The sequence below is a fragment of the Egretta garzetta genome, unplaced genomic scaffold (assembly GCF_000687185.1).
Source record: "Egretta garzetta isolate BGI_Z169 unplaced genomic scaffold, ASM68718v1 scaffold287, whole genome shotgun sequence".
NCBI lineage: Eukaryota > Metazoa > Chordata > Aves > Pelecaniformes > Ardeidae > Egretta > Egretta garzetta.
Window position 1 is genome coordinate 7,241,581 of NW_009260435.1, and position 16,250 is coordinate 7,257,830.

The 16,250-nt window shown below is 39.2% G+C and overlaps 1 protein-coding gene across 1 annotated transcript in view; it reads left to right on the plus strand.

Moving 5' to 3' along the window:
- The window catches only part of THSD4 (thrombospondin type 1 domain containing 4), a 304,440-nt gene that overhangs the window by 46,185 nt on the left and 242,005 nt on the right, over nt 1–16,250 (plus strand). The window contains exon 5 of the mRNA XM_009643970.2: nt 12,372–12,474. Within this exon, the coding sequence (XP_009642265.1) occupies nt 12,372–12,474 (103 nt within the window). The remainder of the gene's footprint in view (nt 1–12,371; nt 12,475–16,250) is intronic.

Consider the following 16,250-nt stretch of genomic DNA (forward strand, 5'->3'; position numbering starts at 1 on the left):
GTTTACTGCTGACATACTTGAAGAAGCCCTTCTTGTTATCCTTGATGTCCTTTGCCAGACTTAGTTCAAGGTGAACCTTGGCCTTTCTAGTTGCTTCCCTACATGCTCTGGCAGCATTCCTGTATGCCTCCCAAGTGACCTGACCCTCTTTCCACATTCCATGGAGCTTACTCTTTTCTTTGAGTTTCACTAGGAGCTCCTTGTTCATCCATGCAGGCCTCTTACCTCGTTTACTTGATTTCCTACGCACAGGGATGCACCGGTCCTGAGCACGGAGGAAGAGCTGCTTAAACAGAAGCCAGCTCTCCTGGACTCCCCTACCTTCGAGAGCCATAGCCCATGGAATTCTTCCAAGTAGGTCCCTGAGGATGCCAAAGTTTGCGCTCCTAAAGTCCAGTGTGGTAGTCCTACTTGTTGTTCTGCTTCCCCCTCTCAGAATCCGGAACTCCACCATCTCGTGGTCACTGCAGCCAAGTGAGTGGAGGAAGAAGGAAGTGCAGGGGAAGCGTATGTTCCTTTACCTAACCACGGAATAGCTGTGTTGAAGGATGGTAGTCCAAACCCTCTCCTCCTGAAGTCGTGAAAACAGAAGTTTGCACTGCATGCCCTGTGGTGCCCAGAACAGTTAAATGAGACTTTGCATATGATACGTCAAGAGCTAACTGCAGAACAATGCAAACCCCAGAAATAATTAAAACAGTGGTGATATTAAAAAAAAAAAAAAATCAGGCTGCGCTGCTCTGTCTCATCTTTGCTAGTACTTCATCAAGTGTGCTGTGTGTTTGTCCAGAAATAACACCTTTGCGGGCAGCATATTGCACACATAGAGACATGCAAGTGTAATTAATAAAACAGAGTTTCTCTCTAGTGATAGGTTGGTAAGGCTGTTTATCTTTGAACTCTTGACTTCTATTTGTGGAAAAGCCAATCCTGTATTTTTTATATCTATCATTGCCGTGTTAGAGGTGATGGGTGATCTGTAGGGGGAAGAAGCCAGGGAAACATCCCCTGCCTCCTTCTGCAAAATGTCTTTGGTTTTTGGCTTCAACATCCAGTAACTTCCCAGCCAAGCAATGTACTGTTTTCTTTTTCTGTATTTCTATTTGCATTATCATTTGTTAAAGGTAACAAGTGTACTAATTATCCTGATGGCTGTTCTGAGACCTCAGTTTGGGTCACTTGATGACAATTTTTGGTGATGATGCGTAGTTTTACTCTGAGCAACGAAGTGCCATTAAAAGGACTCTCTTAATGTGACAAAGTGTCCTAGTTTCAGCTGGGATAGAGTTAATTTTCTTCATAGTAGCTAGCATAGTGTTGTGTTTTGGATTTAGTACTACAAGAATGTTGATAACACACTGATGTTTTTAGTTGTTGCCAAGTAGTGCTCAGACTACTCAAGGACTTTTTTGAGCTTCTCCTGCTCGGCCAGGTGCATAACAAGCTGGGAGAGAACACAGCTAGGACAGCTAACCCAAACTGTCCAAAGAGCTATTCCATACCATATAACATCATGCTCGGGGGGGAGTTAGTCGGTCGGTTGTGGGGAGAGTGATCTCAGCTTGGGGACTGATCGCGGCTCGGGACGGGCTGGGCATTGGTCGGCGGGTGGTGAGCAACTGCATTGTGCATCATTCGTTTTGTATATTCTGTATATTCTTTTACCATTCTCATTATTACTATTATTATTATTTTCTCTTATTAAAATGTCTTTATCTCAGCCCACGGCTCTAACCTTTTTTTTCTCCTCCCGATTCTCTCCCCCATCCCACTGAGGGAGGGGGGAGTGAGCGAGCAGCTGCGTGGTGCTTAGTTGCCAGGTTAAACCACGACACAAAGTCAAACCTGCAAAGGTATAGAGCTTTCAGAACTACAGTTTTGTCAGCAATCCTACACTTAATCTTGTGTGGTAAGAAAATTATTTAATTACCTGATAATACAGTATTTTATCCCAGTGTCCCTGCATAGATCAACAGCTTCGTTATTAGTGATACACTACCCAGTGTTATTCTCTTTATTATTCAGCCTTTGGCTCCCTGCCTTAAAAATGCTCCTTGTAGAAGATGAGAAAAAATGGCTTCTCTAAGGACTAGTCATTGATACAATTACTGCAATGTTTGATATAACATTCACAAAGCTGCTGCGTGATAGCAAGATCTAATCAATATTGTAAGAAAGGGAGCTGAGATACGGAAGACTGAGGTTCAGAAGAAGCACTCAATAATTTAATATTGAGTAATTAAGATTGGATTATTTTTTTTTTCTGTGTTCAGTATCATATTTATTACTTGACAATAGTCAAAGCAAAATTTGCATTGGCCAAAGCTGTCATTATGATCTGGCAGCTCATCTGCAAATCGGATCTGGAGGTTTTCAGTCAGACCCCCAAAACGGAAAGTACGTAGTTCACAGACTGAAAAAGGCTTGGATTAAGTAAATTGCACCACAGGTGACATTTTTTCCCCCAAAACTGGTAGAGTAGCTAGGAACTGCAGACCATCTTTCATGTTCCTTATTCTGTATGTCCATTGTATACCTACTAGTTTCTACAGTGAATGAGACAGAGATTATATAAATAACTCTTCTAATTAAACAGTCCAAATTCTTCCCCAGAGTAAGTCCATTCTGCATACTGAAAATGAGTCATAGATCATATAGAAAAAATAATGTGTAATCATATAGTTGAGTGGACCTCACAGGCAAAAAGATCCAAATTATATAGCAATCACATGGACAATCTCTTCTAAGTTGAGGTTAAACATTCTTTTAATATTCTGTGACTTACTGTATGTAACTTTATAGTTTTAAAACAAAAATGCCTTCAAAACTAGAATGCCATCGTGTGATATGTCACTATTCACAGGACGCCTCAGACCATTGCAGTTGAGCCAATGATGGAAGGAATTTGCCCTCTACTAGTACTACAGGGCAAGGGAAATGCTTTGCCATGCTATTCACAGGTTTTTCTCACCACAGGTGTTTCTGCCATTCCTCCCAATAGAGCCCATCTCTGCTCCTTCCCTCTAGCAGAAGCTGTCCCACTGTATTTTCTTGCTCAGTCACACTCCTCACTTTCTTAGTACTTTGTCTAATATTTTCCATCTCTTCTCCCCATTTCTTCTGCCTCCAATCTCTCCTTCTACTTAGGTTCCTCAGCTTCTCGCCAGTTTCATCCAGTTTCACTTTCTTCTTCTCGGTACCTTCTTCAGCTGACTTGCTCATCCAGTCTCATTTCTTGAATGCCAGTCCCAAGATTATCCAAGTTTTTCCACAGTATTGCATGCATTTTAGGGACAGGCATTTGTATTAGGCCACTTCCTTGCTTTGTCCATGCTGCCTGCAACAGGCTCAAGGGGAAAGAGCAGAAGAGAGATGGCTTATTTTCATTTCCAGTGCCTGCCCCTAATACAGACCTCAGGAGCGTGTCCTAATAATTGCTGGAAAACTTCTGAGCCTCTTTTAGCCTCAGATGTGGAACACACTTCTTGCAAACAGATTGTTCCAGTGGTTTAGCTGCAAAACTTTTAACAAGTTTTGACTGGACATGTACAAAGTATGATTATCAGCATGTTTTTCAAAATCTTGTGGCCTGGCTATATTTGGGTAGATTTCCATATAAAAGGCAGAGGATGCATTCTTGACAAAAAAAACCACTTTCCTGGCTGACTTTATTTCACTCATTAAAATAAAACAGGCACTTATATCTTGAAAAAAATTATCAGAATATTTGAAGCATGGGAAACAAATACAGCACTTCTCCTCTCTTGTTTTCCTTCAGGCTCTTCTTACATGAAATACTTCAGTCAAAAAAGTGAGACTAAGACAGAGACCGGGAGTGGAAAGTTGTAGCTCAGTAGTTAAAGTTTGACGAACTCATAAGTAAACAGACAATGCTACCAGTTGCAGCTATACCAAAGCATTATAAAATACGGTCAATGTATCTGCTAGTTAGTTTAAGGTGCCTTTTTTTTTTTTTTTTTTAAGTAGTATGACCTAGGAAGAAAGAATATATTGCAGAAACAGTGTAAGAGTGTGTTGTGTCAGAAACTCATCTTTGATGGAAACAAGAACTCTAAAATACGAATAATGCTGCAATGGCTCCTGCAAACTCATAGGCATTTTAAAGCTACATTTATGGTGCTCTACAACTGCTCACTTTTTGTGGAAAACAAATTGTTCCCCATTGTAGGTCTTTTTTTTTTTTTAACAAAAAAGAACAAAATGCACTCTCTCAATGGCCTTACCAGAATTCACCCTAGATGTAGTAACTTCTGTAGATCTATGCCTGTACATTTCTGCCTCGTATAACACTGCATAAACATTTCTGTTGTCTGATTGTCACTTAGAGTAGAGACCCTTTTCTAAAAATATTGTGATTATTGCCGTAACAAGAATTCTTAATTAAAAAGTGGAATATCGTGGTAATACAAATCAGAAACTTCCCTAAATTTTCAGTCCTTCTGCTGGAACCATTCAGGCAGTCCCTCCTCCCACGCAAAGGCCAGTCATTTAAATGGAATGCATGCAGTTGAATTTCCATGTAAATTGATTAGGCTTTCATATAGAAAACTGGTAGAGGATTATTCCCATGTACTGATGAAGGTGGTACAATAAAAGAGTAAAGTAGTGAAACCTATGTGGCACAAAGACTGCACCCCAGAAAGAATAGGCTGCTCCAAGAACAATGTTTTTTAAAATGTAAAAATTAAATAAAATACTGCTGGAAACCCTGGAGTAGATGTTTTCTCACATTGGCATCATTTCCTACAAACTACGAGGACTAGGTACATCATCTTTGCTTTAGGTCTGTTGATTTCACTAGAGATGCATCAAGTATGAGTTTCAGGGTCTTTCAAAGCTGATATTGTTGGTGCCTTTCAAGAAGGGTTTTGGAGTGGCTGATTTTTCGAGTATAAAGAATACTACTACTATTACATTAAGGCAACTATGCTCGGTACATAAACCTCACATTTTCTGAGGAGGACTATTAAAACATGCTCTATTTTTCAGACATATTTGAACAGTGTAGACAGATGAGATACTGAATCTGCAGCAAGCCTGAAAGCTTCCGTGTTAAGGCAGTCTTCAGACTTTGAGCCAGGTTGCGTCAAATGGAAATAACTTTTCATTGATTTCCCATTAAATGAGGCAATAGTGTGCAGTTTAAGCACCTTGAGTATTATGTAGTGTTTCTATAAATAGATATTTGAATGGAGGAATTCTTGTATTTGGTGGATTTTTTAATGCAGCATATTTATATAGAAAAATGATACCACTGCTGAGGCTGAGAACAGCTGTTACACAAAGTAGTTATGATTTCTGTTGCAGGTGCCAAGCACCTTTGATGCTTGATTGGGATCATGTGAAGAACATCCCCTGTGTTCTCCAGTCTAAATACTGAAGTACTTCTTCACTCAGGGAACTGGGCACTAAAAGAAATTTGGGACAGTAAAATAGTAACTACATTTTGAAAAAACAGCTTTGGAATGAGTTAACAGTCATCTGGTCTTTTGCTGGATCAAAAAAAGACTAGCAACAGTCAACTGGCTAGATCATTGGCAGGTGTGAATTGACATAGCTCTGACTTCCATAGCATACTTGCATATCACTTTACACTAGATGATACTCTGTTCCAGCATGGTCTGTTTTCAGTATTTGTCTTCCATTTTCTAATTGTTAAACTTAGATGTTGTGGAAACCCAATTATTGTTTTTCAGATTTTTTTTTTTTATGTTTGGTTGGGGTTTTTTGGAAAAGCATTTGTAAAATTTTAGCAATAAACAGAAATGGATGATTTCCTTGACACATTTTTGGTAGTACTGAGGAACTGTACTGTTAATTTTCCTACTAATGTTCTTTGGTGAGTCCCTCCTAAGCTTATAGTGCCAAACGTTTCCAGTCTTGCACATTAGATCAGTGTAGATACTTTGTGTGGGATGGATGAGTGGCTAACATTTTATTTGAAGCCAAAGAACCTTTTACAAGTTGTTGAAAATCTTAAATAAAATGTTATTTCAATCTAATCAGATGGATCTGTCAGTGGGAATTTTAAAAAAGCCACAAAACTGTAGATAAGCAGAGAGCAGTAAGTTAAGCAGAAATACTTTTTTTTCCATCTTCTTGGTTGATCTTTCTTCCCCATTATTAGACATATTGTGTTTTCAGCTGTAAAGTGCTATGGAAGGGAAAAAAGGTAAAGCAGTTATAGATACACTTGCCACATGATGCATTAATGCCTTATTTGTCTGATAGATTGCAAAGTTAATGACAATCCGGTTCAAAGACTTTTCTAGTTAAATTCAGAGGACTTCCTTGGTGCAAAGCTGAAATCATTAATGGAAAAAAGAGTTCTTAAGTTCCAGTCTGAGACAGTAGCAGTTCCCTTACCCATGGAGCCAGCACATACCTCAGGGAAGGCAGGCACCCTGGTGTGCAGCTCTTGCCACAGACCATCTTCCTTGTTCCGAATGCAGGCTCGTTGCTAGCTCAATGGGATTTGAGCAGAAATAGAATGATTTTGTATTGTGCACACGTCTAAGGTCTTTTCCATCTGTGACAGCCCCTTGAAAACAGTGAGGGAAAAGCAAAATGCTGTGACCCTGTATTACTTGCTCCATTAGACTCTGCATCGCTTCAGAGTCTCTCTCTGGTTAGTAAAGAAAGTTGTTAGTTTATGATGATTGTCAAAACTAAGCTTAATCTCCATTGCAACAGACACGTAGGTGTGAATTCATCGCTTGAGGCATTGCCACGATTTCGGCAATACAGGTGCTCATTCCTCATAAACTTGTCCAGATACCACTGCATTCACAGATGTTAATTTTCATTCCATGTCAAGCCAGACATTTATAGTGTACTGTCTGTGGTTATGGGCTGTAACTAGAGCTGGCTAGCACTGTTTTTACTGCAGGGCTGTTCTTCACATAATTTTTAAAATTTTGCATTTTAAAATTTCTTGCATATTTTTTTTTTCAGAAATATCAATCCCATTTTGATAAAAAATCTGCCTGATATTTTGTGCTATAGATGTCTAGACACATTTAATATGCCTTATTTCTTTTCTTAGCTGGCAGACAGTTGTCTTCATTTTCTGTTACCATTTTTAAAAATTAGAACTATTGGGGGAATAAAAGAGTCTCCAGTAGTTTAAATGGATCTGTTGCTGTCTTTCAGTCTGTGTCGAGCTAGACGAAAGTAGGTTTCCTTGATTCTAAGTAACACTGATAGGGGCATGCAGGGTCCTTGGGAATACAAAGAGAAAGAACTTAGTAGAAGAATTAAAATTTGAAGGTCCCCAGATTCCTCTTTCAGATACGGACATGGAATATCTGTAGGTTTCAGGAGGAACAAGGCACCAGCACCTCAGAGCAGAAGTTCACTGCAGACATGGTGGACTGTTGTGTAAAGAATTGGAGTTTATATGGTATGCTTATTGCAAGGATGTGCCACTTCTATGTTCTGAAAATGAAAAAAGTGTCTTCAGGTTACTGTTTCGGAAACAAGTATTTTAATTATTTTTCTTTGTAGATGTGTTGATCCTTTGGAATGTCAAAAGATTAATATGATTAGATAGAATCACTGTAGAAATGAAAACTAGAGTACAACTAGATTACTTGGCCTTAATTTAATATATAGTAGTTCACACATAGAAAATATTAATTATGAATTATGCCTGAGCCTGGAGAATCCAGAAGGACTATGAGGCCTTGGAAAAATAGTTTGCCAGTTAGTGTCATAAGAATGAAACAGTGCCAAAAATCTTAGTCAATGTTTTAAATGCCTTTAGAGGTGGTTTCAGCATCAAAATGGCCCATTTATGCATTTCCAGAAGTGCATTATCTCAGTGCAGCTTTGAAACAGCTTTGCTAATGGCAGGCATGCCTCCAGTGTGAGCGCATATCTGCTGGCAGACTGATAATTTTCTACTCTAACTTTGCCCACACTTAATTAATTAACCGAAGTGTCAAAGATTTGTTAAGAAACTGTGCTTTTCAGGTATTTCCCAAAAGCTGAAAAGCAAGTAGGGTGGGTTCTTTGTTTTACGTTCTTAGCTGTACTAGCAACTCATTTTAAGAAAGCTGTAATGGTACCTGACAGAAATTCTGTGTGCTGCTGTCCCTCAGAATGCTTGCATAGCTGCGCATCTTTGATGAAATTGAGGCATAAAGCTACTGCTTTGGAAGTGCAAAGTTTCTATCAACTGCAGGCACAGTGCATTTCAAGGAATTTAGCCTGAGGTCCCAAAACACAAAGGGATACTTCTAAAATGTTTTGTCTTGAGGGACTGCCTGCCTCATCAATGCAGTGCTGTGCTGCTGCTGTTAATTTCATTCTGAAAGTACAGGAAGAAAAGTTGTCAGGGATGTCATACTAATGGAACAGCCACGCCGAAATGTAGTGGTGGAAGCTCCGAAAGTGTCTTACCTTGTGTGACAACGTCCAGCACTTTGAAGGTACTTAGCTGAATAAAGTCCTGCGTGCTTAATTTACAACATTGTTTTTTCCAAGCAGCATATTTTAAGTAGGAAAGACATCATCTAAGAGCACAGAACATTATGGATTCTAGTTGCTGTTTCTAATTTTACAGAGCACAACTGCAAGAATAATAATAATAATAAAAAAAACCTCTCCCAGACGATAGTTTTCTAGATAATTTATATCTGCCTCTACACAATGGAATCTGAGAGTTATCTTAGTAGATGCAGCATATTTTTTGCTCATCGGGCCTCCACAGACCTCAGGGTTTAAAAAGGAGACTTTATTTCTTTTTTTTTTTTAACAAACATCCAAAGAGGTCATCCTGTTATTATATCAAAACCTCTGTGAAAAACTCTAGATAACTCCCTCAGTAATCACAAAACAAAATGAAGATTTTGAGGAAAAAAATGAAATTCCAGCTCTGTTGTTAACAAAATAGTGAATCAAAGTCAACATCTTGTTTTCAAAAAAATTGTTTTAAAGTACCTACCAGGCAGCATGATCCTAATGCCCTCAATGTCACTGAGGGGGAACCGAGGGAGAAGCACACAATAAGGTTAAATATTTTAGCAAAGTTCACTCCGAAAGCCTCTGGAAGGTTTTTGGAAAGAGATCCAGGTTGTTTAAATCCTAGTACTCTGGCTTAGCCACAGGAACATTCTTCATCTGTAGACGTGCCAACAGGCCTGCTTGTTGAAGCAAAATTGCTGTTTGTTTGGCAGGGGGCCAAGGGGGACGCAGGGACTCTGCCGTGGGCAGACCCTCGGACAGAGTGCGGGCCTGGGGCGGGCGTGACCTGCTGCGTGGCAGGGGCCACGTGCTGTGTGGGACTGTGCTGTGGGAAGGCCTGGCTTTGTCCGCCGTCATCTTCCAGGGTCTCCCAGCCATGTGCGTGAGCTGGGAAGCAAATGAGGTCTGTAAGGTACAATTGTTAGACACTGTAAATATGAGCTTTCTTTGGGGTTGTCGTCATCTCAATGCAGGTGCTCGTTGCTGTCTTTTAGGAGTTTTGCGGTCAAGCTATACGTGTTTGTGACAGAAATAGTAATTAAATAAAAGTGTAAAACCAGGTTGTACTCTCAGGGAATAAATAAAAAATAAAGATCTACAGAAACCCCTATGCTAAATTTTCACATTTCATCGTACAAGGTCACGTTTTTTCCTTTTAGCCATAACAGTGTATTTTCTGCCTAAAAGATGTGCTAAAAAGCCAGAGAGGCCAGGAGAAAGGTGCCTGGCACTCTTAGCTCTTCTGAGAAAGGCTCAAAGATTTCATTTTCAGGAGGGCTGAACAGTAGGCAGCATAGAACTGTCATTTTGTTCAGCTATGCATTAAGAATTTAGGCAGGATTAATAAATGATGTATAGATGTTAGCTAGTATACAGATAGAGTATAGTATAACTTTTAAGCCTTGGTGATTCATAAGCTCTAGTAAGTTTGACTAGTTGCACCTTGTAGTTAGCTCTTTCGTAAGATAATTTTAAAAGACATTTAAAAATAAAAATTAGTATGATCTATGTAAAGAATAAAGCAGAGTTTTTGCAGGCCAGGTCACTCTCAAATTTTTACTCAAAATTTTATTTTGTAATTAAACTTTGATGAAAGAAATGGAGAAAGAACAACTGAGTTGGGACTTTCAAAGTTATCAGGGATGTTACTGAGTTAGCCTTTTCTTCTGATTTCAGCTTGATCCCCACAGTGTTTAGTGTATTTTTCAGTCCTTTGTCCTGCTTTAAAGCAATGGGGCCTCTGTCCTGTGGGCAACTTTCAGTGAGTTCAAAACCAGAAATTGTAGCTATATAAAAGCGATCTTATAAGGGACGGGTGTCACTATTTTTTGGCAACAGCAATGAATATTTTGATCTTTTTATTCATGTGTTGTCTGCAGTTGGTATGAACGGAAATGGTACAGGAAATGGTTTATGAGCCAGAAAACTGGTACACAAGAGCATGAGCTCAAGGCTCAGAAAAGGAAAAACAAGAAGCAACAAAACTTCATAATAGACTGTCAGAAAACGTGCACTAAAAACAAGGGAAAAACATTCCAAAACAAAACCCTTCAGGCTGGGTTCTTTGCTGGTGCAAACTGATGTCGTTCTGCTGTAATGTAATGTAGTGACCTTAATTTACGCCAGCTCAGCTTCTGTCCCTCCACCTTTAGGATGTGTGCCATAGTTTCCATGAAAAACGTATGCTTCCTAGCCTTGGTTGGTTGGTTGTTGTGGCTGAATCAGCCTTGCTGCATAGCTGTCTCACAGATGTAGGGATGTGCATTTCAGTTGTGGGAATATAGCTTTGCTGTCTGCATTTGGCACTAGAAAGCCTTCTGGTCCCACCCTTCCAATGTAGTTTGGTGGCTCATGGTCTTATTTTCAGGGAAGCTATTTTGTTTGTTTTTTTTTTAATTAGAGGGTTTGTTGGGGAAAACAATATTTGCATGTACTTTGAGATCTCAGAAGGGTGGGAGAACAAAGCACAGATGGCTGTTTGGCCAGAAACAGTGTTTATTCTAGAAGATTTGTTACCGTGATTCTAACAGAAGATAAAGTAGTCCATGAACCTTCCCCCAGGCATGTCTTTGGTACAGTTTATAGCCCACTTGAAAACTCTTGACTTTGACGTCTTACTGATCCAGTTACAAATATTTCGTATATAGATAATGGATACAAAGCAGGAACTCTTCTGGGACCTCTGGCATGCTGGCTTTCACTGCAAAGACGACCAATCTTTCCCCCTATACAAATATAAGAGAACTGACCTGCAGTTGCAACAAGAGCTCTTCTTACTGATTCTCTTGCTGTTTCCTTCAAAACCACAGTTATTTAGCCATACTGCTTTAATATAATATTGTCTCTAGTTTTCCCTTGAAATCTGTCTTCTATATAAAAATACTCTGCTATTCTAGTCCAGTTCTTCAGGTGGTTTCTAGTGTTCTTGAATAGTGCTTTTACTAGCTGTTTTGATTGTCTAAAGGTTACCTGAAAAAATGTGTCTGTGACCAAAGCTTATCTATTTTCTCCAAGCATAGAAATTGTTCTAATTAACCCCCCGCCTTTTCTACAAATCTTTCTCCCCTTTCTGTGTGCCCACACACAGAGTAGTCTTTTGCTGTAACTGCTGTAGTGTGGGGATACAGGCAGAGCAAAGTAATTAAGTAGTTAACTTGTATTTACTTTTGGAATCTGCTTCACATCTAAACAAGGCTTGTCTGCCAAAGATGTGCATTGCAGGTTACCTAATACAAGATGTTAATTCTATCTGTAAAACTTGCCCTGCCTCAGTATGTGTGTGTGTGCACGCACGTGCCTGTATATAAGAAGCTCCTCTCAATGTGTAGCTTCAAGAACTCTGAAGCTAGCATTTGAAGGCACAAGTTAAAATACAAAGTAATGCAATAAAAGTAGTAGCAGCATGTAGAAATAAAAAAGAAAAAGTGGGAATACGGTATTGAAGCATAGGATGATAATAACAAACTGGTGCAGCCAGCTTTTAATAAGTTATGGAAGCATGTATGTTAAGTGTTTCAACTGTGTTGAATCTGAGCCCAGAACATTAATAATGAAAAATGTGAAGCTATTGTAGAAAGGAAATAATTTGGATCTAATTTATTGAATTTATCTTGAAGTGTCATCTTTTTGCTGAGGAAAATGGCAGCTCAATAGAAATTTGTGGGTTTTTGTAGAACTGTTGCTCCATGAACTCCACAAATTAATTTTTTTTCTACAGGCACTTTTGATACTGTTAATTAAAACCACACTGTTTGTTACATGTTAATGTTCATCTGGATTAGAATTTGGCAATGCCTTCATTAACCTTCTACAGTGAATTAGTAAGAAAGCAATAACAGCATTGCTGTTGATTATAATGTCACTGTTTTTTTTTATTTAAACAGGTGTGTCCTGAAAGCAGCAGAAATATTAGAGAGGTGCAATGTGCATCATACAATAACAAGCCATTTATGGGTCGATTTTATGAATGGGAACCTTTTGCAGAAGGTAAGGGAAGACACTTGGTTTTGCATTATTATACAGATTGGTTTTTGGAAAGGCAAATATGATATCTACCCAGTGGAAGCCATTGGGCTGTGACTGTTCGTGTCTTGCTCTGTTTGCTCTGTTTGTCTGCTGCGTTTATTAATGGGCAGACAAGTAGATAATCTCACATCAGTATTTCTTATATTTTACAGGAACGAAAGCATGTAAGTCCTACCTTGACTGGTATACCATTGGCTCTGTATAGTCTTGCAACAGTATTTCAGCTGCTACTACTACACTGTTAACTATCTTCTTTTTTTTTGGTATTTACTTCTGATGATAAAGGCTTGGTATGGCTCCATTTCAGTAAATGGAGTTAAATTTTTTTATGCCAGTTTAGCATGTGACTCATGGTCCTTATGCATTAATTTCAGGACTCTGGCTGCCTAATTTGTATTTTCTAGTGGCATATTTGAGAGTTGGGATGGTGACTGCGGGAGGGATACCTGTGCTATGCTGCATGTTGAACCAATTGGCCTGGAACACAAAGCAGCAGCAGCTCTAGTAGTGGTCTGCCACCCGTCTAGAGTCTTAACCCTTGGGGGATAAAATAGCAGTCAGTTGGGGGTTATAACCTTTCTCCAGAAACATGTTTTATGAAATAGTTATTTATTTTGTTTGCCTTTCCGTAAATAAGAGCTGGGACCACCTCAGTTGAGATTATTTATGAGGTAAATAATTTGTTCTTCAAATATGTCTCCGGATTCAGAGGAATTTAGTTAATGTCTTGTTTTTAAAATTAACATTTTTTAAAAGTTGTTTTCCACAAAACTTCAAAGACCAAAGAGGATTTATGCATAGAGGAATATGTGGACTAGCTGTCTTTATTATTCCGAGGCCGTCCTATCACTTGATGTGATTGGAGAGTACAATGATGACTTCAATACCCACAGACTCCTTTACAAACAGGGCGCGTGGGCTCTGTGCCACATGTTCTGTGCAATGTCTCCCCTCCAAATGGAGGCACAGTCTCACCTCAAAATTTTAACATGCAGGATATAGACCCATCTACTTACCCTTTCTAGATTTGAGAAGAAAAAATCAGAAGGAAGAGAATCTACCTGTATTTTTAACTGTCTCTTGAATATGGCTTTAATTGCCTTCTGTGTAAGTAGCTACATATAATACAATGCCACACAATTAAATAGAAATAATGCATTATGCTGTGGCTTTTAATGTCTTACAGTCAGTGTTTGCCAGGATTTCTCTTTGCTGGAAGACTTCATTACAAATAAAGGCTTCAGTGTACTATGATTTATCTTTATGGCAATGCCCTGCCCCTGCAAGTCCTCCAATTGACATAGTGGCAAGATCTACCTGCTTATGCACATCTTCAGTGTCAGTGATCTGCTCTGGGGCAAGTAGTGCTCTGTGTAGGTTTTACTTCCCTTCGGTCTTTACCTCATCGTGCCAAGTTGCTTTCCCAACTCCAAAAGGGAGGTGAAATAAGAGATTTGGAAAAGGAATGTGAAATTTTCTTTCATGATGGAGGGATTTCTCCTGGTTCTTGTATTTTCATTACCCCTCCCTTCATCCTAATAGCTTTAGGAGAAAAGGGTGATAGCAACTGCTGATTTATTGCTGTTAATAAACAGAGGTCATGTCTATCCTGTAGTATAGAGCCTGATAGAAAGTTTTGAAGTGGAAGCAGTGAAAAGCGCATCTGTGTAGGACTGCAGCTGGGTGTGTCAGCCGAAAGACAGCACGTGCTGCTGTCACCGTACTGCTCCTGGAGCTCGAGGGAGCCCCTTGCTCGTCTGCATTGTGTGAATAGAGCTCTCTGAGCCAGCTTTCAGGGTTCTGTGCCTTGCACAAAGGCAAAATGCCTATTTTGTAACAATAGAGACCCTTCCAAAGATGTGCTGAAGGCAGTATTAGAAGTCGTTGTTACTTTATTTTTCAGGGACATGAGGAATGTCGAAAGTGCGTGAAGTTCCTTTTTCCTATACCCAGAAATGGATATTTCCATGGGTACTTAGCATGCTAGCATAGTCTCTCTAGTTCCTTCAGATGAGCAGTTTTGATCCAAAATTGATGTTACCTATTTTTACAGGTCAACATGAGTCAGTGCAGATTCAGGTGGGTTCATATCTAACTCCCAGTTGATGTAATAATGTTTGTTTCTAATGTAGTCATGGCTCGGTCTTGGTTTTATCTGTTGTGGGTATAGTGAAGACTTGGAGAGCTATGCCTCTTTATTGCAGATTATGAATATTCAGTATATACTTTGCTTTTAATTAAAGTCATGTGAAGTTGCCCCAAAGGAAGTTTCAGAACTGTACAACTTTGGCTCTTTGTACCACATATTTAGGCAGAAAAAAGAGCTTGGTATCCCAGCAAGCACATGGCTGAAGCCATGTTCAACAGACACCAGGACTTATCCTACAACATGGTCCTGAAGACTTATGATGTATTAGCTTTGATGCAGCCCTTTTCAAAGTGCTCTTGACAAGACACAGCCAATGCTGAGCCAGCTGAGCCCACCTCCATCTCCGTGCTTTCTACACAGCAGCTTTGACTTGCTCTACCCTGTTCCAGGAAAGATGACTCAGGGGATCTAAAACATGCCACAATAATTTCTTTTTTCCCTCCCCTGCATAGCATGCTTGCTCCTAATGTTTATGTTGGATCAATAAGGGCAGATAAACCATAATTTACAGCACTGTCTTAATGGTGAGTTAACCATAATTATTATTTTTAAAAAATACACATATTTTTATTTCTTCATTGTTCAGATTGGTGCAGCTGCATTTCTAACCCCTTTTTTATCTGCTACTGCTCCAACACAAACTTTTGTCTTTATTAAAAAAGCCATAATAAAGGGACTATAAACCCTATGGATTTAGAGTATTTAATGAAAATAATCTAGTTTATGTTGAAGAACCAATAGCACATAATGACTTCAAGGGCAGGATTTGAGAGGAACAGTTGTGACAGAGGGAAAACAATGCAGTGACATGACCATAAAACCTGTAAGGAAGTTGAAATCTACAGAAGCAATAAATGTTTTAATCATTCTGATAACTGAACTCTTTAATTTGAAGTCGCTGTTTCAGTTTTTATTTTTAATTGTGAAAAATTCGTATCCTAAAGTGTTTGATATTTTGATGGCTGTATGAAAAGAATTTATTAAAAGGAGAAAACCTATTGGTTCATTGAAAAGGGTAACTCAGTGGGAATCTGACCACAAGAGTCTCTCTTAGTGAAGAATAAATGCATTTTTTGAGAGGAGGGAGACAATGGCAGATTTTTTTGTCAGAAATGCTGTGTAAGGTTAAAGAAGAAATAAAGTCCCCTCCAGGAAAATATCTGTCTGATACTTCATCTTCGGGGGGATACCTGGATGGTCTTATGCATCCACAATACATTGTCAAATACAGTATTTTCAACAACAGCTGTAGAAGATTCTGGTCAACTGCAGGCTCTCTTGCTTTGAGTTCTGTTTGGTATAGACAGCCAGGCTTTTGTAAAGTATTTTATACTGCAGTCCTAGCCATGGGTTTCTGTTACAGCGGTTAGAATTACACCCGTGCCTGGCAGGGGTAGGACCAGTACCCGTGCAAAGAGCAAGAAATTTTTTTTCATTTTGTTATTTTAGAGCAAAATTTTGATGGGGAGTTTTCTAAAATGCAGTCTTGACCAAGCATTTCTTCCAAATGATGGTTTTGTCTGCTTTTTGTTGAAAACCAGCTCTAGTTTCAGTGCTCCCCTTTCGGGCAAATGCACTTGTTTGCAGG